General features: G+C 35.4%; 1 protein-coding gene and 1 long non-coding RNA gene across 2 annotated transcripts in view; one reads left to right on the forward strand and one right to left on the reverse strand.

The window, feature by feature from the left end:
* Positions 1–32: 32 nt before the first annotated feature.
* LOC115444285 (NADP-dependent malic enzyme) overlaps positions 33–24,273 on the forward strand; it is a 32,150-nt gene continuing 7,909 nt past the window's right edge. Inside the window, exons 1-9 of the mRNA XM_030170011.2 lie at positions 33–229; positions 5,741–5,915; positions 6,306–6,464; positions 7,406–7,587; positions 7,980–8,160; positions 9,007–9,135; positions 19,074–19,256; positions 20,017–20,239; positions 21,544–21,686. Coding sequence (XP_030025871.1) covers positions 201–229; positions 5,741–5,915; positions 6,306–6,464; positions 7,406–7,587; positions 7,980–8,160; positions 9,007–9,135; positions 19,074–19,256; positions 20,017–20,239; positions 21,544–21,686 — 1,404 coding nt within the window. The 5' untranslated portion in view covers positions 33–200. The remainder of the gene's footprint in view (positions 230–5,740; positions 5,916–6,305; positions 6,465–7,405; positions 7,588–7,979; positions 8,161–9,006; positions 9,136–19,073; positions 19,257–20,016; positions 20,240–21,543; positions 21,687–24,273) is intronic.
* Positions 223–3,199, reverse strand: LOC119189989. The gene is made up of 3 exons (XR_005112705.1): positions 2,095–3,199; positions 1,564–1,943; positions 223–675 (listed from the first exon to the last, which is right to left on the reverse strand). It is a non-coding gene; the product is annotated as an uncharacterized LOC119189989 (long non-coding RNA).

Genomic DNA, 24,273 nt, shown 5'->3' on the forward strand with positions numbered 1-24,273 from the left:
TCAACATCACATTACCTTTTTAGTTGTCAATATAATTCTGCGAATTACCCGTCCCTAAAACAGTCAGATCACTGCCACATGGAATGGAGGGCGTTACTAAAATTATTTAGAAAAATAGAATAAAAATTACAAATCGGACTCCACAATACCGTTGTGTTGATTAGTGATTTGTTAGCTGTATATGAAAAATATTTTTTGAAATGTTTTCCACCGTTCCCAGATCGTTGTTGTAAGTACATTTTCATTTATTTTCGGAGTTTACATAACGTGACAGCTGTTTTTATATCCCGATCTATAAACAAATTATAAGAGATGTAGTAAGCGACATTCCCAGCTGATTATTAGTGTCTGAGTTGCGATATTTTTTGCCAAAGACAGCCGCGTACACAGTAATTCGAGTAAGTGCCTTGCGAAGTATGAAAGCAAGCGTCGTTCAATACGCTCGTGTCTTCTCAAATTTTGAATGATTTTTCTCGCATCCGGAAGTATTTCGCACATCGTCATACCGGTTTCAAGGTTCCCAACGCATTGTGAGGTACCTGTCTCTCATAGTAATGGGTTTTCCGTCTCGTGAGTGAATTGCAAAAACCCGAGGATATTTTTAATTTATATTACTTTTGCTAATCAATAACACGCTTTCAGCCGTATAGGTTGACCTTACACAACACGACCGTCCTGAAATAGGCCAATGTAATTAATGAACTAGGCATCAAGGCCTAAAATGAAGTTAGTGGTGCAAAATACAAATTTTGCACAATTAACTTAATTTTTTTTCGTTTCAAATAACTTTCATTTAGTGATTTATTATCGAAATAAGCCTAAATGATAGTTGATGTAATAATGAAGAACAAATAAAGACACATCATCTGTGTTTTCTTAACCTCCATAAAACAAGCATATTTGCATAAAATACATTATAATATGATTTTCTCTGCATTGCTGTCATTGCAGATGAAAATTGTTGATAACATATCTTATCTTATCATAAGTGTTCTGTTGATGTGGTATATACATATATGTATGCATAATTTATGGGAAATTAAACAGTTTTTTAAACAATGTGGTTTTCACCAAAATGTTTATGTTATGTAATGACTCCTATTTTCAATTATACTGCTATCTCAAAAGTATCTAAATGTATCTAAAACATTTCCAGGTCATGAACTATTGACCTCATTTATATTTTACATAGAACTAAAGATTATGCAAATCTAGCAATAAGATAAAACACTAAAATATTTAGTTAACTAATTAGTTTTAGAATTTATAGTGTTTAAATTATAACAAACTGGGACTTCTTAAGTACTGAATGGGACACTTCAATAGTTATCAGGAATTAAGTATTGTGAATCATGAATAGTCACAATATTGTTCAAAAAAGGAATGCCTTCAAAATATATATTAGTCTGCCTATCCCTGCGGGATTATGTTATGAATGTGTGTGCCATTAATAAAACTTACTCAAATAACCTTAATTTTTTTTTCTACATAAATACTACTAGATAAGAACATGTCACTATTGAAATGTAGAATAAAATATTTACTATTTTAAAATATACTTACGCTACCTCCTCATTCAAGCTTAACTTCCATTTTATACAACTTCTAGTTAACCATGCCCTTTACAGCCAACCTAGATCTTGAATTGCAACTGGAAATTAACACTTAAAATGCATCACAGTGAAGATTTTGGCATATTTTGGAATTACATTGCCATACTGTTCTGATGTCTATTATTATTCTTAAATATATATTCAGGCAATAGTAGTGGAAACTTACATAAATATATTACACTTTGAAACAAGTAAAATCATTATAATTTATTCCTTGTATATCAGACAAGTAACCTTTTAAGAAATGCATGTAGTAATTGTACAATGATCTTGGTAGGAATGTACAGATTAGCATAGGAAATGAGGCTTGCTTTAACTGTTTGTTGTCTTCTGTAATATAGAGTTATCTATTTGTTTCTATGTTAGTAATCAACAAAATACTTATACCAATATATGAAAAAAATCAAGAATAGGAAATGAAATGATCCTTTAATAAAACTTGAAATATAAGTAGGTACATAAATGTGTCAAATATACTTACATTATAATAAATTTATATCTTTTAATTAACACTTGGCCTTGAAATTGGCAGACAATGAAAACAAAAATGGTAGAAATTCTAAAGTAGAATATTCATGTAATATAATTAAAACATTGCATTGTTAATGAAATTCCATAACACCTCTAGCATTAACATTGACATTCTCATATCTTGAAATGAATTTACGTTTGCCCACTATTTTTAGGCTGTCCTACTATAAAACAGAGTTGGCACAGTTGCACAAAATGTATGTGACTTGGTGAAATCACAAAATATTTTATGGTTTTAATGTTTGTTTGAATTGTATTTTTTTTTTGCTGAATACTTTTGTTTTAGTGGCAAAGTCAATGTGTGATTTCAGCTTTTCGCAAGTGATATCTTAGTCAAGTTGTCCTAGATAAGTCCCAGACTTCACGGTGAATAAATGCTTTTAAAGCATTTTTATTCTCTTGTCAAAGTTTCCCTTACCAAAAATTTTATTTAATATGTTTATATCATGAGTAAATATGTTTTTAGTCTTATCTTAAATGTAAATATTGGCCTGTAGTTAAGATTTTAAATGCTGAGCATACACAGAAATAGAAGTATTTACATAAAATAAGCCCATACAAAGTTATTTCTGTTCTCCCTGCAGTTAAAGATTTTCCTAGACTTGTCTCATTACCGCAAAAGAAGTAAGAACTGTCAACCTTGTGACACCAAAAACGTTCACCCATTATATAATTTTGTTTGTGTACAAGCCAACTCGATCGCTGAAATATTTGCGTGTGTTTGTACAAGATTTTTTGGGCTCGTTATCTACGTAAAACATTGTGATTTTTTTTGTCAAACACGCTAAATGCGTCTTGGTTGTACGTAATTGCTAACGGTTGGGCAACGCCCCTTGCAAGCCCAAATGCGTCAAAACGTTCGCGTTACGGTTAATTACATAATACGGTTGATCATAAAAGCGCACGTTCCGGAAAATGTTAATTCGTGATGCGATGAGTAAAATGTGACGCTGGAGCGACGCAAGGTTGACTCTAAACAGTAAACGCGATCTGCACACGACATTGAATATAGTACTCGAGTATTGATTTCCATTGTTGATATGTTAATATCTGTTATAGTTTTTATCGCTTTTACGCTATTCACCGATACTGATTGTTATGTCTTCATCAATCACATGTTTTTACGTCATTGTTATCAAATAGTAAATATGTTTAGGTGATTTTCTGTCTCTGTGTGCTTTGTTAATCTTAAAGTGTGAATCTTATATTATGATTTGCTAGCGCTGGGCGTGATCCACGTTTTCCGCATTGATGCTTATATGTGGGTGTACAGTGTACAGTTACAAGTAGCACCTTACGAGCTTAGATACCGTTTTGTAATATAATTGTATCGTTATGGATGCAATAGTATTACATTCAAGCTAGGTAATTATTTTTTATCGTAAGGATCTACAAACGAATGATGTTGCTTTTGTTAGAAAAGTGTTTACAATGTATCCAGATTTATATTGCATGCCTAAACTACTTTTACCGCTTAATAAAATATCGATTAAAACACGGAAAGGCACTAAAGATATTTATTTGCAATTTTTCTATTAGTCACTGTTAAGAGAGTTCTTACTTGCGACAACAAGATTTCGTAGATTTACTGTTCTTCAATATTTTTATGTCCTAGATTCTTCCCATGTCGTAGAATTACAGTTGAACAAACTATAAGAACATTTGTCTTTTACGAACGTCGGGCATGCCCTCTCGTCTTTAGTAATTGATTAGTTTAAACCTCTCTGACCTTCTCAACGTTGTTCGGTTTCATCCATTGGTTGAAATGCAATAAGAGACTCAGTGATTAATGGTTTGGAACAATTTGTCTTCTTGCCTAAATGGTATAATTAAACATGAGTTTACCAAATGGAACAATTCAAATAAAATAAAATAAATTAATGCTTTATTCATCATGTAGGCGAACTTAGTTGCACTTATGATAAGTCAAGGTACATGAGAATATTTAATTATTACTTAGATAAAGTCGCTTATAAAAACTAAAGACAATTTATATTGGACATAAACGAAAGTCTAAAAGTAAACAAAGAAGCCAGTTCGGGCTGGTAGGAAAGAAGAAATAAAATTATGTACATAATCGTAATAAAGATAAAGGGAGGAACGCGTCGCGATCCTCACCAGTGAAGATGACAAAAGTCCTAACCTAGCTTAACCTACCAGCCTTTCACTAGCTACCTAAGCGATGACTACCGGAAGAAGAAAGGCAGAAAGAAGCTCCGGACTTTTTTTGTCATCAATTGTCCACACTCCATTGAATCTTTTGTATATTTTTTTTTACAAATCTTTTGTATACAAAGTCTGATTCATTACATAAGTCTGATTAATTTATAAATAGGCTTGCCGTTCATGTTAATAGGACTATCATGTATCGTCAATACGCGATCTACGAATAGTTTTATTCGTATTTCCTCTATATTTTAACAAGTCATAGTCTCTTCGTGATACCTTTAAAAATCATTCAGCTTTTCCTTTTAAACTCTTTAGAGCGTTTGTTTTCCCGGCATTTTCCTCTTGAATTACTAAACCTCAGACACTACGTATCTGACGATTAGAATGAAGCTATTTCGTTTTATCATCATTCAAGTCATTTTTATACATTTTTGAAATTGAATTGCTTATGTGACTATTGTTGCCATAATAACATAATTTACGCAAAAGAGAAAATTTTATGATAAGTATCTAATTTTCTTTGGCTAGTTAGACCGCAAAGGCAATAATAATATGTAGCTTATAGATTGATATTTCCGACTTGGAAATCACCATTTGTAAACACACATCGTTACACTTTCTCAATGACGTGGTTGCGTGTTGTATAAGTTTTTAAAATCCAATATTTTCCTGTGATTCGGTTTTACCACGAAGCTGTAATAACAGCATAAAAATCGATTGCTGACTAACAAAAAAAAAAACGTAATTGAATACCATTGACCACTACAGTTACATTATTCGATTATAAAATTGCATTAACAATTTCGCAATTGAATCATTCCCTTTGTTCATGGTCAACGGAGCACTTTTTTTGTTTTTGGCGATATCGGTACAACACTAGGACGATCTTATCGATATTTAGCTGATCGGTTGTTTACACCGCTCTAGACGCTTTTGATCTTGTTACGAGGCTTGTAAAACAGCGTTTGGAGTGTTTCAAGAGCCACTCGAATCACTTCCCGGTGCAGTCTGCGAGAAATCTCGAGACTAATAGTCGTAACTCCCCAGTTATGTTTATGATAGTAATGATATGCATATTTTATTGGAAGGCGCGTGTGAAGAGATCACCATTCATTCAATTCACGATGAACAAGACGAGTCAATGCTCTAATAATAACCGGTGTAAATCATATCAGACATAATAACGGTTTTCATGCATGGAGAGATTGGGGTTTCTAAAAGTACTATAATAATAAATGTTATTTATATTTACTATATGCGTGTTGTGTACGTTTTATCTACTCTAAGTTACAAACAGTTAGACATCAAATAACTGATGACGATGGGAAATTTTGCGTAGAGGGAAAACTAAAAGAAACAAATTACGCGGTCACGGAACCGCAACATTTCGCTTCTCAACAAGTTACAAAGAGGTGTCCTTGTTACAGATGTTGCACAAACGCAATAGGCCCAAACAGGGCTCTGGCGTATGTACTCTCAAAATGCCCGGCGCTGGAACCCACCTCAGTACTCTGCCGGGAGTACCACGAGGTTACCGGGAATATTATTTGTCCAAACGTTGTCAGAGGTATCGATCATCTCAGGGATCCACGGCTCAACAAGGTAAGCTGCAAATTGAATTGTGTTCGGGGTTTTTACTATCGTCGTTTCCTTATTTTTTGCCTTGAAAAACTGATCTAGGAAAATGTAAGAACTTCCTCGGTTGCTTGAGACGCAATTTCAAAGACGAAGATTGTAAATCGTCGCTAAACTTAAATAAATCGATAGTAAATTAAGTGTGAATTATAGAACCGTCTTGGGCTGAAAACGCAGTTGGGTGATAATAAATAAATGAATGCATATTGACTCTTTCTATTGTATGCATGCTTTATGCAATGTGTAATGTAACCGTTAGCATTATATTCAATGGATACTGCTAAAATATATTATTAACTTTAATTTACAAGTTGTGGAAGGAATGTATGGAATATAACAGAAGACATTTTGTTTAAGGGTCTTGCATTTACTTTAGAAGAGCGCCAAGCTCTCGGTATACATGGTTTGTTGGCGGCCAAGTTCAAAACTCAAGAGGAGCAGTTGGACATCTGTAGGATATCAATCGATAGATATGAGGACAATCTGAACAAATATCTATACCTCGTCGAGTTACAGGTGACTAAACATGATAAAGGTACCGTTTGTTCAGTGAACATGTTTTTTTTAAGTTATGTTGGTTATGGAACCGGCTTCTAACTGTTACGTAACGGGGTGAACCGTGTACCTGTTTTAATAAGGTCGATTCCAGATTTCATAAAGTTGGCTGCTGTTTCGCCTTTAACATATTTCTTGATAGATTCTAAGGAATACATAAAAATAAGTTTAATAATGTTTCCTGTCAACGAGTGACCTTTAGATCTAAAAGATATTTAGCTACATTTTGGGAGTCACGTAATACAGTTCGTTTTGCCTAATTTTATTTGACAGCAGTAGGTTTACATTACATACTTTTTTATTAATTATAATAATCATTAGGAAATTATATTAATACGGTTCTTGTTGAAACGATAGAGTAAACAAAAAGGACAATACGATTTGCACTTCCGATAGCATGTGTAGGTGACGGTATAATAATACGGGCAATTTTACTAATAACTTCGAATGCATTACCATTATCCGTAATTTAAATGGTGCCTTAGCGGATATAAGTGATCATAATAATGAAAATGATGACAATGTTATATGGTGTGTGATTGAATGTTCATTTATATATGATAATAATGGATTAATGATTGCATGTTGGCGAAGTTTGTTTATTGTTTCTTGAAATTATTAAGTTTCAATTGTATAAGATATTAGACTCGTGTTTCACTTGCTGATCAGTTACACGCTATGATTGCTAAATTTATTCAAATTGATGTAAGGATAATAAAGGACCTATAAATGACTAGTTCTGTATTTATATAAGGAATATTCCGGTTTATTTCATAATATTGTGAAATCATTCAAATTATATATTCGTTAGAACGAGTTTATCTCATGAATATTTATTGACCAATTTTTTTGTTATTTGACCAAATGACAGAATTATTTACAGTGATGTTGAATTATTGTAGGACAGAAATGAGAAGCTGTTCTTCAGACTTTTAGCGGAGAATATTGAGAAGTATCTGCCCATTGTGTACACTCCCACCGTGGGATTGGCGTGTCAGAGGTTCGGTCTGATTTACAGACGACCTAGAGGTCTCTTCATCACCATCAACGATAAGGGTCACATATTCAACATTCTTAAAAATTGGTAAGTAATAAGATTAGTTTGAATGGTTTCTTATAACTTTTGTAATGTTAGTTATGTTGTTTTAGTCTATCTAAAAAGGTAATCGAAACATCGATCGACCACCAAACATTATCCCAAGGTTACTGCATTAATGAAGACACGCATTTAGATCGTGTATGCCCGAAAGAAAAACTATCCTCTACAAACGAAACACTAAACATCTTTTAAATCCACACGACGTGGAATAGCATACTGCCCTACAATTTTACGAATAGTAGTGTCACGCGATAGTTTCACGGTCGTGACAAACACATTTCCAACGTGTTCTTTACTAAATAGCATTATGGGATTATTGTGTAACGCCATTACTCAGGGAAGTGTATACTTGACTTATAAGTGATTCACGATTGTAGGCCGGAACCTGATGTTCGTGCTATCGTGTTCACCGATGGTGAGAGAATCCTCGGTCTGGGAGACCTTGGCGCGTACGGGATGGGTATTCCCGTGGGAAAACTGTCTTTGTACACCGCTTTGGCAGGCATCAAGCCCCACCAATGCCTTCCTATAACACTGGACGTCGGCACGGACAACCAGGTAATCTACTTGGCTATAATTTTCTCGAACGCGAATAATCACTACTTCTAAGACTCAAGATGTATCAAGATGAAGGCATTTCAGTACAATTGTAATTTAAAATTGTGGGTGTTACTGTTTGAGGACAGTGGAGGCCTATACCATCCGATTGACGTCAATGAATTATGTTTAAAAAATGCAATAAATAATTACAGTAATGTCACGGTCAATACTGGTCGCCTATACTTCCCACATTTCGCTTAGAAGACATTTTCGTTTTGTTGATTAGGTAATTGGATTGAAATGTATCAGCCGTCATTATCTTTGTGTTACGTGTTGGTAATGTCTGGCGGTATTTGGTTTGTATTGTTATAAACTGCATTCGACCTCCTTATAAATTCGTTTTAATCTTTTATATGTGCTGTTCTTAGTCGGATCATTGGTATTGCGTTTGGCGTTTGCTGTAGGACAAGTCCGGAGGTCTAGCATTTAAAATTAGTCCGTTTTTTGATTTCATGAATATCACTTTAAGGCTTATTTCACTTAATTACATTCACTTAATTAGTGTTCAGTATCGTAAAAGGCTCATTCTTGTTACATTGGGGGATAGAAATAAGGTAGTAGAACAGTGGGTTCTCTGATAGCGCATCTGACTAACCTTAAAAGGATATTTAGTTATATGTTATGAGGCATGGAATACGATATATTATGAGTCTTTGATTGGTAAAAGTAGATATTTGATCTATTTACTACAGTATTTTGATAAGTGACGATCAATTCAACTGTTTGCATTTCACGCTCAACAATAACCAGACCCCTAATCATTGCCAATTTTCTAACTTCTTCTTAAACATTGATTCTTTGTAGGATCTTCTTGAAGACCCGTTGTATATCGGCCTTCGCCAGAGGCGAGTCCGAGGCAAGGAATACGATGAGTTTATCGACGAATTCATGGAGGCGTGTGTGCAGCGATACGGCCAGAATACTTTACTTCAGGTGAGTGGCTTAATGCTGGGTAGATTTTTTTTTTAATATAAGGGAAAAAGAAGTAGCCTACATGTATATTTTATACAGTACTTAATCTAAGTTTACACGTTTATATAATACTATACGTTTATATATGTTACCTACAAAATTTTCCATAGGCTACATTACAAAATTAGAGGTATAGATAATTATTGTGACCAGCAGAGTTATGTGTTAAGTAATCTGTTCTATAGTAGTTAATTAAGACAAACCAACAGCATTCAGAATTTTAAGGAAAAGAGACCTTACCTTAGAGACCTTAGAGAGAGAGGATTTGATACGTATGTATGAAATTTCTAGTTGCTGATGAACGTCCTACTATCGTGGCCAAATCCCAGAGTATGACAAAAGAGGGGTATTGCGATTGATTAGGAGAATCCCTTATGGCTGGGTTGTGTTGAAATGAAATGAAAATATTGAATCCATAAAATGTTTAACGTTATTTAGAATCAGTAAATTGTTACTCTACCACTAGTTCGAAAAGCAGTTTCTACCAGTGAAGAGTGAGTGAGAAACTATAGTGATAAATTCTTTTAGAAAGCTGCGTCTTCGAAACGAGAAAATTATAATATATAAAAAATCGTGATAAATCCGAAGAATAGTTTAATTTCAACAATATAATGATTTAAATTTTTACCTGGTAATTTGCTGAGTAAGGTTACCTCTTCATTGTAATGAATAGGAGGTATTAAGTGCTTTGATAGACTACAAAGATGTATCTTTATACAAATATTATAGACGGATTTGTCAACAATATAATATTCTATAGTTGTATCATGTGGTTCGACAGAAATAAATATTTTACAATGCCTTTAAATCCTTTGATTAGAGGCAGACTGAATATTACTAAGGGTTACCAAGCATGCCTATTCTTATCAGATAAGATAAGAAAATTAACACTCATATTATAAATCAGGTAATTATCTTCAAAGGTGGCAAGCACGTGTGTTGTGTATTTTATAATGATAAGAAATATAAATTAAGACAACGGATTAAAATTAACACGTAATAAAGCATTCCAATCGATGTTTTAATAGTTTCGGATAATATTGATTAATATAGGGATAAATATTAAGGATTAAAAAGACTAATTCTAAGTAGATCAGTGGTTTTTGAGAAAATAGCCGACATACCTACATACGGGTCGATCACAGGACCTCTTTTTTTGCAATCGGTCAGAAAATGGGTTTAAAACATAGCACAGCTTATTTTCAATTATTGTAGTATAATTGAAAATAAGCTGAGTCGTATTCTATTAACGGTGAAGGAAAACATCGTGAGGAAACCTGCACATCTGAGAAGTTCTCTATAGGAATTTCGAAGGTGTGTGAAGTCTACCAATCCGCACTAGGCCAGCGTGGTGGACTAAGGCCTAATCCCTCTCAGTAGTAGAGGAGGCCCGTGCTCAGCAGTGGGCAAGTATATAATACAGGGCTGATATTATTATTATTATATATATTTATATAACAAACTCTCCTTTTCTCTCTGTCTGTATGTTATCGATTTTCTTAAAATCTTTTGAACGGATTTTTAGGAAATTCGGTGGACATAGTTTAAACCATGAGAAGGTTATAGGCTACTTTCTATTTCGGGAAAATATATAGCGGGACTTTTATCCCAGAAAACACGTGCACGCGGACGAAATCGCGAGCAAAAGCTAGTATTATAATCAAAATCGTAATATCGAGATTATTGAATTACGACCGTTTACAATAATCGATTCCAATGGCTTTTTTTATTCGAAAATGGATCGTCATAATTTTTTAGATGACTCATTTTGATTGTTTTTTTTTCTTGAGATATGATCGAAAATTTGAAATCGGTTATAAAAAAGACCGTTAATGATTTTTTCTTTATATATGTCCGAGTTAAGTAGAATATTATGCCTTGATATTTGATTTTTATTTCTTATACATTCTATTTTAGAAACGTATAAAATTCTGATATCAAAGTCACGTAGCAAAATAGTTTAGGATTAGTTTTACAATCGACTAACGCGTGATAACAAGTTTACTAATGCTTTTGATTATTAGATCGGACCATTTTATTTACGTATTCGTACCATATGTATATGTAATAAATAAAAAGATATCGCGTATTATCACATAATTGCTAATCTTGATAACGTTATGTGGGTAAAATAACCCCTAATTTTAGCACTGTTTGTGTTATGATTCTAAAACGTAAACTTGTGATGCATTTAGGCGATTTCTTATCGATATAATTTTTGTGTGATTTATATTTTTATTGTTTGATAACAGATAGGATTATCTGTTTTACCGCAGTCATTACTCTTTATTACATTTGCTTGATTTTATTCTAGGTTATGTTTTTTTTAGTTTTTAGAACGGCAAAGTTAGGTTTGTCAAGTTTGAAGTACTTACATACCTCGCTTACAAGTTTGTACGGAAAATTCGGCGCGCGAGTCCAACTTTTTTATCTGTTTGAAATTTAAAACTATTTTTAATATTTGTTTTTTAATAATTAATGCACGTGACAGTATTGTAGCTTTATTGATGTACTGTAATAGTTATTGCTAGGTAGTTATTTTTGATAAAACCTCATCTTACTGCACTTGTATAAATACACAATAATTATGATTCCTTAGTAACGCCAGTAGTGTTGCTTGAAATTGCCGGCATTTTAAAAGTATGACGTTATGTATTTTGTAAGTAACTAAAGTCTAATAATTATGTTTGTCGTGAAAGGAAAACATCGAGTATTAAATCATACATTGTGAAGTCATGAACGCGGGGAAATTATAATATACGTATTGGGAAAAACTTTGTATTGGGGAAAAATATGTGTATTCATACTGCGCTTATTAATGTTTTGTTTTGGAGTGAGTCTTGGAGTAGGTAGTCAATTAGGGTGCTTATGGACCACCCTTTTCAAAAAGCAGGTGTATACATTTAGTGAGGCCATTGAGGGCTTTTTGGTAATAAATCAAATGGCGAATCTTATATGTTGGTTAAAGTTATTATGCTATGTTAATTTTACTGTATGCTCAGTATATTTCATTGAAAACACATTACACCAAAACAAAGTTAAGCGGTTAAAACTCTGCTTTAAATTAATCTGTTCGGATTTTATTCTGTCGATATGTAAATGATGTAAAGATTTCGCATCATTTGAATATTAATTCTAAATAAAACTTTAAATTAGTAAGCAAGTTCTTATAGTGATATAGATTATTTTTCCAATACTATAACGTTTCCTACTATTGGTGTTTATGGTTTAGAACAGTGATCTAATAATTGACAATGACAATTGAAAATTAAAATGCTCTACTGCGCGTGTAGAAACACATATTTACATCTGTATACTTGTATCTAGTTTTTCATTGGTGTTTACGGGTGTTGATCTTTATATGGTTTATATTTTATATGGTTTTAAAGAGGCCGATATAATTGTGTCGACGGACGAAGGATAAACGTCACTCAATACTCTATCTGGGCCCCCACACCACGTATCGTCACTTGCAGTAGGGCCACTTCCATGTTAGTTTAAAAAAGCACGGGGTTTAAACATTGCCCTCTTCTAACTGCAATGCACTCTAATATCAATGGATTGCCCTCTTAACATTCTAAATACGATAAAAATTGCTCAACATTTCAAACATAACAAGCGTAAACACCAGGAGTGCATAAAGGCTATTCAACGTTTTCACATCGCCGCTGCATTTGACACAAAGGCCGCAAAGCCGCGGGCCACGTGCCGGCTGAAACAAATTGTCACGTTCACTCGCAGCCAACGCGGTATGGCGCACGTAACTTCATTAATTTGACGTGGATTCGTGAGATAATCTTTCAATATAGAGGTCTCATTTCAAACATGAGGATGTTTATCTCTTTGTGAAATAGTTTGTAAATTGAATTATGTCGCAATACGGTTAAGTTTAGGTGTAATGCTTTCGGTTAGATAAAAAAGGTTTAGGGGAGATTTGAGATATATAGGTTTATAGCATTTTTAATATACACTAACCTATTAGTCACAACATAATTTGTAACTAGACTTTTCGTTATACAAGTCGATTTACAAAATGAATTGCGCGTTAAATTCTGTGTCCAAATAAATACCAACGCATTGTTAACATAATTGCTCATTGTACGCATTTGTTTTTATACACATATTAGGGAAATAAACACATAATGTAAAATAACTACACCGGCTTTATTGAGCATCCTGCTTACTAATCATATAAAATTAGCCGATCAGTCAAAACCGTTGGACTGCGGCGTTCAGTACATTTCCACGTTGTTTGGCGGGCAGAAAAATATTTTTATACATGTTTACAAACGTGCGCAGGAGTTGTTGATATTTTGTTATTTAAAATACGGTAGAGCGACATGTTTCAGCATTTTTTGACAAAAGCATCTGTCAATTTTCTTAAATTCTCCATTCTGTATTAAAAATTTAATTGTGACAGAAATGCTCGTATCATGTGGTAGAAGGTCTATCTCTCTGACTTACCCAAAAATAACATCATATGAGTGATTTACAGCCGTTTCCACTAAACAAAGCCAATCTCACCTTGCGTGTCAATAAAAACTTTGTTCTGATTGGTAAATTTTTGAGAAAAACCGAAAACGGAGATTGGGTTCGTTTGTTGAAATAGCGGTTAATCAGAATATCTCTTATTCTTTGTTTAATGGCGACGAGCTATATTACGAAGTTATTCCGCGATTGTCACGTTGCGTTGGCTTTAGTTAGATAACTAATAATACTATTCAGATGAATATTCTCACAGTGTTTAAAACTGACCGACGCGACGTTTCACCCACGCTGCTTTCAATCCAAATTAGACGATCGATAATCAATATTATGAATTCTAAATAACTTTAATTCAAGTCTGATAGCGATACCTGTCAGGCAGCAGACGGAGTTATTTTCATTGGAATTATGACAAACATATCGCGCAATTCGCTTTCATTCATTCAGTAGTTTATCTTTGTGTGGGTTGATAACTGCCACCTGCACGCGAGTTTAAAAACCGTTAATTGTAGGCGACCTTTGTGGACAGTTTATTATAGCGTCTAATTTTGTATGTAATGGAAATAGAAAACAACGGATGATTTTTGTGTATTCCAACAAAAATGTGAATTTTTATATTCGGTTCTCACTGAAGTATTTATTAATAGCTGGTTGACAGTGGTGTAATGTGAAATTTTCCGAAAGGAAACCAGTCACAACATATAGGTATTAATTTGCATTTGAGTCCAAAATTATTGTATGATTCAAGCTAGAACTAAACTAAACGCACAAAAATGTTCATTAAAATCGAGTAGGTGATTTCGGAGATTAGCGAGTACGAAAAAGTATGTCCATACAAAAATATTGCCCAAATTATCAACTTTTCCCGCTTGCTCTAGTTGATTTTTCAAAATTATTCCTTGTCTTGGTAATAAGGAAGACAACAAAAAAGAAATCGGTCAAGTCGGTCGAGCTGTTTTTAAGTGATGCTCTTAAAAACATGCGGCAACATATTTTTATTTATATAGATAATATATTAAAAATAATAAGCCTCTATGATTGAAGTATTCTTAGAATCTACTTTTTCCTACGCATTATTCAATCGTAAACTGTGTTAGTTAAGTAATAGAAGATTCGGTTCTTTGTTGCCATTAATTTTGTGAACTGCACGTACAATTTGGTAATCATTTCTGTACGTAAGTGGATACGGCGAATCGACTAATGGCAAGATAAAGGTACCTATAGGATGGTACTCATCAGATACCAACAATGGAAGTGTTATTCAAGGTCCAGGGGAGAGATACGGTCACGGCCGGTATGCGTGCACAGGTTGAAAGCAATTTGCATTAAATTGCCCAGTGGGATGATTGCATTCGGATACATTTGGAAAACGGGATTTTTCGCTTTACAACTCTGTTTAGCGGCCGAAGGTCCACTAGCACCATTATGTTAAGGCAGTTAAGACGATTCACTCTAATGCTCTATTACAATATGGTGAAGTTTATCAGATTCTGAACTTCGTAAGTAAGTAGGTTGGGCTATGTCCGATCTTTTGTAATGGAACTGAGTTGCTCAAATTACCGTTATGAGCCTTTACGGTATAAGATCTCTCTTATAAGAGAAACCTAGTCTAGACATTTTATGCTTTTTTGTGTGGATGAGCAAAATCTACTTAGGTTAATATAAATGAAATTGTAACCACTGTAAATACTGAGCGTTAGAAGGTCGAATGTTAGGTTCACAATGGCAATTAAGTACCATAATATATTACTTTGTAATTCAATGTTCTGTATTATTCGAGTACTGTCGCAGCTGAATGATTAAGCACTGAATCATTAAACAATACTAATCTATTGTTCCATGTTTAATAATGCCACTACTAATAAACCGACAATTTTATTTACGAGTGAATATTACGTGTACATTATTGTGATTAGGAATGAACGGGAATTCCCGGGAACCGTTTCGACTTCATAACTCCAGCAAGGCTGCTTTTTAAAACGTTGCTATAGTATATTCAAGTTCACTCATTCATACTATGGAAACCTGGCTGCATACACTATAATATTTAAAGTTCTTTGTTTCCCCAAGAAACGCGTACACGCGTTCTTACAAATGCCGGTGATGTAATTTACATTGCGGACGTCATCACTAACGTACCTTCTTTAATCGCTTCCATGAGATTACTATACTGACTCATATACCACGAGTGCTAATCGTGGACAGAAAGCGGTGTAGTTTAAACAGCTGGTTAGGTAGCGAATGGCACTTTTCTTTTGTCTTACCTTACCTAGTGGGGGCCTTGACTAATGCAAGACTCCGGTCGGCAGATCTTTACGAGGCTTTTTTACCCGATTGCGAAGTTGGGGGGTAATGTTTCCGTTGTTTTGGCTTCTGTTGCTGTAATAAGTTAGTACCACATTAGTTTTTTTGTTCAATATGTACAATTTACAGACATCGGCCGGTTACAATTTCATTATATTTGGAGATGCTTTGTGTAAACTTGACAGTCGCCATCCAAACTAGTGTAGACAAAGCAAACAGTACCGTGAGATCGAAATGTCTGGGAAATTATTGATTAGTAGATAGTTTTCCGAAATTAATTAGTCTTGTTTTTATACTAGACACGTGCCTCGCTCTTTTAAAGAGAATGAGATTTAGGTATTTCTCGACCTTAATCATACTACTCTATCAATGCGGATTCATTGGTCATGATTACTTCTTTGTTATTTTATACATCGGAGATACTGTTGCCTTTAGTTATACCATCTTACCGCCAAAATCAATAACCGATCCTCATCGCTACCGCCAGATCAGAGAATGAACCAATCACAATAAGTTATCTGTAAACATAACAAACAAATTTGTCTGATTAGTCCATTTTCTCGATTGATACTATACCAATTCGCTGGCTCACTATAACACGGTCCTGCGTTAATGTATATTGCAAAAATGAGATTAATTTTAAAAGACTATTTTATATCTAATTCGTGGTTCCCCCTATATACATCTTTGGGGATTATTGAATTTTTCACTGTAAAACGCTTACAATCGTGTGATATATATAATTAAATTTGGCCATCAAATATAACGTAGAACCTTGTAATAGTGAGCCAGCAAATTATTGCAACAATTTATTGATATAAGCCGTTAATGATATACATCAAAGAACCACTGCCTCGGTGGCGTAGTTGTACTGCATGCGCGGTACGGCAGCGCTCTGAGATCCTAGGTTCGAATCCCGGGTCGGGCAAAGTGATATTTGGGTTTTTCTGCTCAGTATCAGCCCGGAGTCTGGAGTTTGAGCCCGATATGGCGATAGGCTCGCCCCCTATCACATCATGGGACGGAACACACTTGGCGAAAAGTGGGTGCCCTGGTTGCGCCTCTGCATACCCCTTCGGGGTTAAAATGCGTGATGTTGTGTGTGTGTGTGATCAAAGAACCATGTAAATCCCAGCCGGTTTTTGTATAGTCACTATTTGTTCAACCTAACGTCATGACTCATATCGATAACACGTTTCCTCGAATCATGAATTTCGTCTCAATAGAATTATCACATACATACAAATTGTCCATACAATGTGTTCTTATGTAACTGCTTATACCTTCATTGAATTCTCACGTGTCTCAGATTTGATGACGATAAAAAAATGATATTTTTACGTCAATAGATACTAGTTAATTAGTACATTTTTTTTTATAGCAATATCGTGTTTCATTCATTACATTGAGTTTATTGCATGTTTTTTTATTTAATTGGTAAGCATAAAGAAAGTAATTGACTATAAAATGCGGTTTACTATAAACTTAAAAATTATGGTTATAATTAGGGGTTACATAAATTATATGATTCCTACTTAGCTATCCTATTTGACAAGGTGTTTACCTCGGGGCTTTCGCTCTTCCATTGAGGCAGTGAAGCGGCCTGCGGAGACGGAGATCTCGGGTTTGATTCAAGGAGGCTATGCCTTCTTAGTTCTTTAAAAACTATAACATTCACTGCCGAAGATTTGACACGGAGAGTGGAATCGCTACATATTAAGAAACAACACAATAATTTCCTTATTAATTCCACTACAACTAATCGGTTTGATCATGATTTTTGCGGCAGGTAATGGGCGCCTGAGCGTAGGTGCAAACCAAACCAATTTTATATAGGGCATACTTGTTCCGTCGTATCTTTTCGACCTGATCGATAACCGTTCAACCCTAGGCCGAAGCAATTTGAACTCTATTTCCTGGCAGTAAGTAATAGGGTTGTCGATAAAACCTAGTTGCATTCATCTAATTCATTTCGTTACGACTGGTGGCATGGTTTGCGCAAGGCACTTTAAAATCTGCAAATTTTGCTATTGCAAAGGAAGATAGGTTGTCATAAATAGGGTCTAGACTCTACTTCATCCTGATACAAAATATGTCACTACTATCCATAGATCCTTATCATAATAAGGACATATAGAGAGACTATGGGTTAACTAAATAAATAGAAATACTCCACGATTTTGACAACATAGTTTCACCTCATACAGTTTTATTAACTTTGATATATTCCTATTTGTTTTGATTCGTCTTGGCGTGCCCTATATTTGCATTTCCATGATTTGACATTCGTTCTGGAAGGTCCCTATTGACTTCCATACATAATCGCCTTGTATTACTTGTCTTCTTATTCAACTCTACCATCCATCCTTTCCAAATTTCCAAAACATCTCTGGTCGTATTCAACTTATTTTGTGGCCTCCTTTGTGCATTAAGAGCAATGGAATTTGTTATATCAAAAAGCCATTATAACGTAACAGCTTTGAGAGTCCTTGACCTATAGTTAGATTGGGTTCTTGTTTAGTTATATTTTCCTTAACGACAACGGTGTTAGGTGCTATTCCAATTTATTGATTATTACCTATAACATTAAGATTGGATTTTGCACATTACGTTATGTTTAGATTTCTTTACTTTAAATCTCCGATGGAAAGAACGTAGGGTATTTTTGATCCTATATTAATAAAGTGGCGGTTATTGATTCAAGCGATTACCAGCCTTATTGTTATCGCCAATACCTACGAATTATCTATGATGTTATTTATTGACTATGCTGCACGGCGGTCACTGGCGGACTTCAACTTAAAATTTTATAAGTTTTAAACGTTAAAATATCTACCTAGTTATAGAAATACATTTAACGATTCAAACTGATATTCACAATAAAACCATCATCAAATATTGTCCACAGTAAAATATCAGGAATGCATCTTGCATCGCTAAGAGAATTATTTAAATCAAACGGTTTGCAAACGAAGACTGAGCAATCGTAAAAAAATGAAATCCTCCTCGGAAACCTAGATTTGTTGAAAAATGACCAATCGTAAATAAACGAATTACTCCTCCAAAATCTACATTTGGAGTCTGTTACAATGTACAAAACCTTTCCACAGTTCGAAGACTTCGCCCTGCCCAACGCGGGACGTCTCCTCAAGAAGTACCGTAACAAGTACTGTACGTTCAACGACGACATCCAGGGCACGGCCAGTGTGGCGGTGGCTGGACTGATGGCGGCTGTGAGAGTCACTAAGAGGAAGCTCAGCGAGAATATCTATCTGTTCTTGGGAGCTGGTTCTGTGAGTATAATATTTTAATCTGACATATCTTGTAAGAATCGTGGAAAGAAATATTTTATTTTTTTGTTTTTCTGTGGTACCACCTATTGTTACTGAAACAAATATAAGGTGAGGTTTAGATTAGCAAAAAAACTTGCAGAAGTCACGGCAGCTGACCGACATTTTTTAAGCTTACAGGACTTCCACCTGGTCGCATGTGTATAGAACTATTGAAATATTGCCGCTAGTGTAAAGGCATCTGGAATATGCACAATAAATTGCTTGAAGCATTTTCAAGTCTAAACTTCATTTAACAGTAGACATAGAAAATAGCGCCCATTTGTTGAACAAGAATGCTTTAGGGCTAGGGCACAATATACTTACGTATTAAAATTATGTCGGAAAAATATATCTGTTAAGGAATTCAACGAATTTGTAACGTATAAAAATTAAGATCCGAATTTTTTTTTGGTATATATTAATGTCCCATATAGGTACTCCATCCTACACCCCACAACTAGCATCACGGTCAAAATGATTGGGTATTATTAACTCACCGACCACAGCCAATTATGATCCAAAAATATTTTTTGGACATTTCCTAATGTCCCATATAGGAACTCCATCCTACACCACAGCACTTCAACCTACACCACACAACTAGCACCACGGACAAAATTATTAAATAGGCGTTACTAATGTCCCATGTAGGTACTCCATCCTACACCACAGCACCACAAATGTCAAAAAAATTCAATATTCATTAACTTCCCCCCCACAGGCAGCAAACGGCATCGCCAACCTTACAGTGTCAGCCATGGTGGCGGAGGGCCTGTCGGAGCGCCAGGCTCGCGAGCGAGTGTACATGTTCGACGTGGACGGGCTGCTGTCCACGCGGCGCGAGGGCGGCGTGCCGGAGCACGCCAAGGTGTTCGGCAAGGACATCGAACCGGAGAAGGATTTCGAAGCATGCGTCGCCAAGATCAAGCCGAGTTGTCTTATTGGTGAGTGGGGATAAAGGCAAATTAGAAAAAAAAATACATGTTTAGTATTTCACATATGATTGGACGTAGATATGCAAAAAGGATCCAACCCACAGTATGATCGAAAATGAGCTGAGTATGCAAAATTAGTTCTAGTCTATAAGATCTGTATTTTTCATTAGTAAAATCATCAATCATCTTAGTCAAAATATGTTAATTTGAACTTTTTATTATCGGAATATAAAAAGAATATCAATGAGCAAAAATACGATTTAAACTTTAATCTTCACTATTTCATTAATATACGTGTGTATTCAAATTTGTCATTTTGTGGGCTGGATCCTTTTTTGATCTACGTCCAATTTATAGTCCTACTGTTTGTGAAGCTAAGTCAGACTCCGGATTGTTACTGAGTAGGAACACCCAATATATACCTGACCTGAGGATCCAACCCAAGACTTTAGCACTGTAGTCGTTGATTTTGTATACGACTCTTTTTCCCTATTGAATGAGTAAGCGGCTTGCCTGATGTTAAGCGCCACGGTTTACCGAAACACAGCTATGCTTAAGCATTGTATATTGACTGTAGAAGTAGACAATCTCAAAAAACAAGCAGTAAAGTAAAAACATTGCGTAATTTCTACTATTGAAGTCCAAATGGAGTATTTAAAAACTTATGTCGCCAAATTCAATGTTGACGTAGGTAAGCATATACAAGACATAATTAGCATTCTGGAGTGGTAACGTTATGTATGTTAGCAGATATGTAATATGACTAGATGATATATTTCCATAAACACACTGAGAATCTTCTGGAATATGTGGTAAACCATTAAAATATATGAAATATATTTTGGTGCAGTTGTAATATAAAATAACCTCCTCGTTTTTTTGAAGTCGGTTAAAAATATGATTAACTTTCCTTTAGTCGAGTTTATGTAAACATGAACTTTATGTTTTATTTCTTTGCGGTTTATTTTACTACCATTTTATGAGGTGTATTGGTAAAATAAAACATCGATATTTATGTGCTACAAGAAGTTTATTTTAAACTTTTATTGAAAGTGTTTTCAGGTACTCACTTCAATATTAATGTCAGATAATAATTTAAGTCATATATCAATAAGTTAGTGTTATTTTCCAGAATTTGTAATTGACGTAGATGTGCTAAATCTCAATTGATTATAATTATTGGATTACAAAACGAATGAGTATAAATAGCATCATTCTAATTTGAACATAGTGACATCTTGCGGCATACACTTGTTCTACCATAATTCGCATTCCAGATACCTTTGAGTATAATGAGCTCTGGTACATTCCAGGGTGTTCGACTGTCGGTGGCGCGTTCACAACGAATGTACTGAAGCAAATGGCCAAGAATACAGAGAGGCCCGTCATCTTCGCGCTGTCCAACCCCACCAGCAAAGCTGAGTGTACTGCGCAGGACGCCTACGACCATACTGAGGTAAATTGAGGTTTATAGTATCTCGCTTTTACATTCTATTGCAATTCCTGCAAGACTACTGCACAACCGATAGACTTCCGAATCCATTATATCGAATGGCATTAAGGATATTAGGCAGTAATTAATTCATATAAAATATGCAACAGCGTTAGTCGCTTATTTTAATTATGACGTCCCGACAAAAGCGATGATTCTGCCTGTAGGTCTATTAGATACAATATTTTGTCTTTACTCTGACGTTAATTAGGGCGTCCCGGCAAAAGCGATGATTCTGCCTGTAGGTCTATTAGAGACAATATTTTGTCTTTACTCTGACGTTAATTAGGGCGTCCCGGCAAAAGCGATGATTCTGCCTGTAGGTCTATTAGAGACAATATTTTGTCTTTACTCTGACGTTAATTAGGGCGTCCCGGCAAAAGCGATGATTCTGCCTGTAGGTCTATTAGAGACAATATTTTGTCTTTACTCTGACGTTAATTAGGGCGTCCCGACAAAAGCGATGATTCTGCCTGTAGGTCTATTAGAGACAATATTTTGTTTTTACTCTGACGTTAATTAGGGCGTCCTGACAAAAGCGATGATTCTGCCTGTAGGTCTATTAGAGACAATATTTTGTCTTTACTCTGACGTTAATTATGACGTCCCGACAAAAGCGATGATTCTGCCTGTAGGTCTATTAGATACAATATTTTGTCTTTACTCTGACGTTAATTAGGGCGTCCCGGCAAAAGCGATGATTCTGCCTGTAGGTCTATTAGAGACAATATTTTGTCTTTACTCTGACGTTAATTAGGGCGTCCCGGCAAAAGCGATGATTCTGCCTGTAGGTCTATTAGAGACAATATTTTGTCTTTACTCTGACGTTAATTAGGGCGTCCCGGCAAAAGCGATGATTCTGCCTGTAGGTCTATTAGAGCCAATATTTTGTCTTTACTCTGACGTTAATTAGGGCGTCCCGACAAAAGCGATGATTCTGCCTGTAGGTCTATTAGAGACAATATTTTGTTTTTACTCTGACGTTAATTAGGGCGTCCTGACAAAAGCGATGATTCTGCCTGTAGGTCTATTAGAGACACTATTTTGTCTTTACTCTGACGTTAATTAGGGCGTCCCGGCAAAAGCGATGATTCTGCCTGTAGGTCTATTAGAGACAATATTTTGTCTTTACTCTGACGTTAATTAGGGCGTCCCGGCAAAAGCGATGATTCTGCCTGTAGGTCTATTAGAGACAATATTTTGTCTTTACTCTGACGTTAATTAGGGCGTCCCGGCAAAAGCGATGATTCTGCCTGTAGGTCTATTAGAGACAATATTTTGTCTTTACTCTGACGTTAATTAGGGCGTCCCGGCAAAAGCGATGATTCTGCCTGTAGGTCTATTAGAGACAATATTTTGTCTTTACTCTGACGTTAATTAGGGCGTCCCGGCAAAAGCGATGATTCTGCCTGTAGGTCTATTAGAGACAATATTTTGTCTTTACTCTGACGTTAATTAGGGCGTCCCGACAAAAGCGATGATTCTGCCTGTAGGTCTATTAGAGACAATATTTTGTTTTTACTCTGAGGTTAATTAGGGCGTCCCGACAAAAGCGATGATTCTGCGTGTAGGTCTATTAGAGACAATATTTTGTCTTTACTCCGACGTTAATTAGGGCGTCCCGGCAAAAGCGATGATTCTGCCTGTAGGTCTATTAGAGACAATATTTTGTCTTTACTCTGACGTTAATTAGGGCGTCCCGACAAAAGCGATGATTCTGCCTGTAGGTCTATTAGAGACAATATTTTGTCTTTACTCTGACGTTAATTAGGGCGTCCCGGCAAAAGCGATGATTCTGCCTGTAGGTCTATTAGAGACAATATTTTGTCTTTACTCTGACGTTAATTAGGGCGTCCCGACAAAAGCGATGATTCTGCCTGTAGGTCTATTAGAGACAATATTTTGTCTTTACTCTGACGTTAATTAGGGCGTCCCGGCAAAAGCGATGATTCTGCCTGTAGGTCTATTAGAGACAATATTTTGTCTTTACTCTGACGTTAATTAGGGCGTCCCGGCAAAAGCGATGATTCTGCCTGTAGGTCTATTAGAGACAATATTTTGTCTTTACTCTGACGTTAATTAGGGCGTCCCGGCAAAAGCGATGATTCTGCCTGTAGGTCTATTAGAGACAATATTTTGTCTTTACTCTGACGTTAATTAGGGCGTCCCGGCAAAAGCGATGATTCTGCCTGTAGGTCTATTAGAGACAATATTTTGTCTTTACTCTGACGTTAATTAGGGCGTCCCGGCAAAAGCGATGATTCTGCCTGTAGGTCTATTAGAGACACTATTTTGTCTTTACTCTGACGTTAATTAGGGCGTCCCGGCAAAAGCGATGATTCTGCCTGTAGGTCTATTAGAGACAATATTTTGTCTTTACTCTGACGTTAATTAGGGCGTCCCGGCAAAAGCGATTATTCTGCCTGTAGGTCTATTAGAGACAATATTTTGTCTTTACTCCGACGTTAATTATGGCGTCCCGACAAAAGTGATGACTCTGCCTGTAGGTCTATTAGAGACAATATTTTGTCTTTACTCCGACGTTAATTAT

Source organism: Manduca sexta, chromosome 21 (genome assembly GCF_014839805.1).
Source record: "Manduca sexta isolate Smith_Timp_Sample1 chromosome 21, JHU_Msex_v1.0, whole genome shotgun sequence".
Taxonomy (NCBI): domain Eukaryota; kingdom Metazoa; phylum Arthropoda; class Insecta; order Lepidoptera; family Sphingidae; genus Manduca; species Manduca sexta.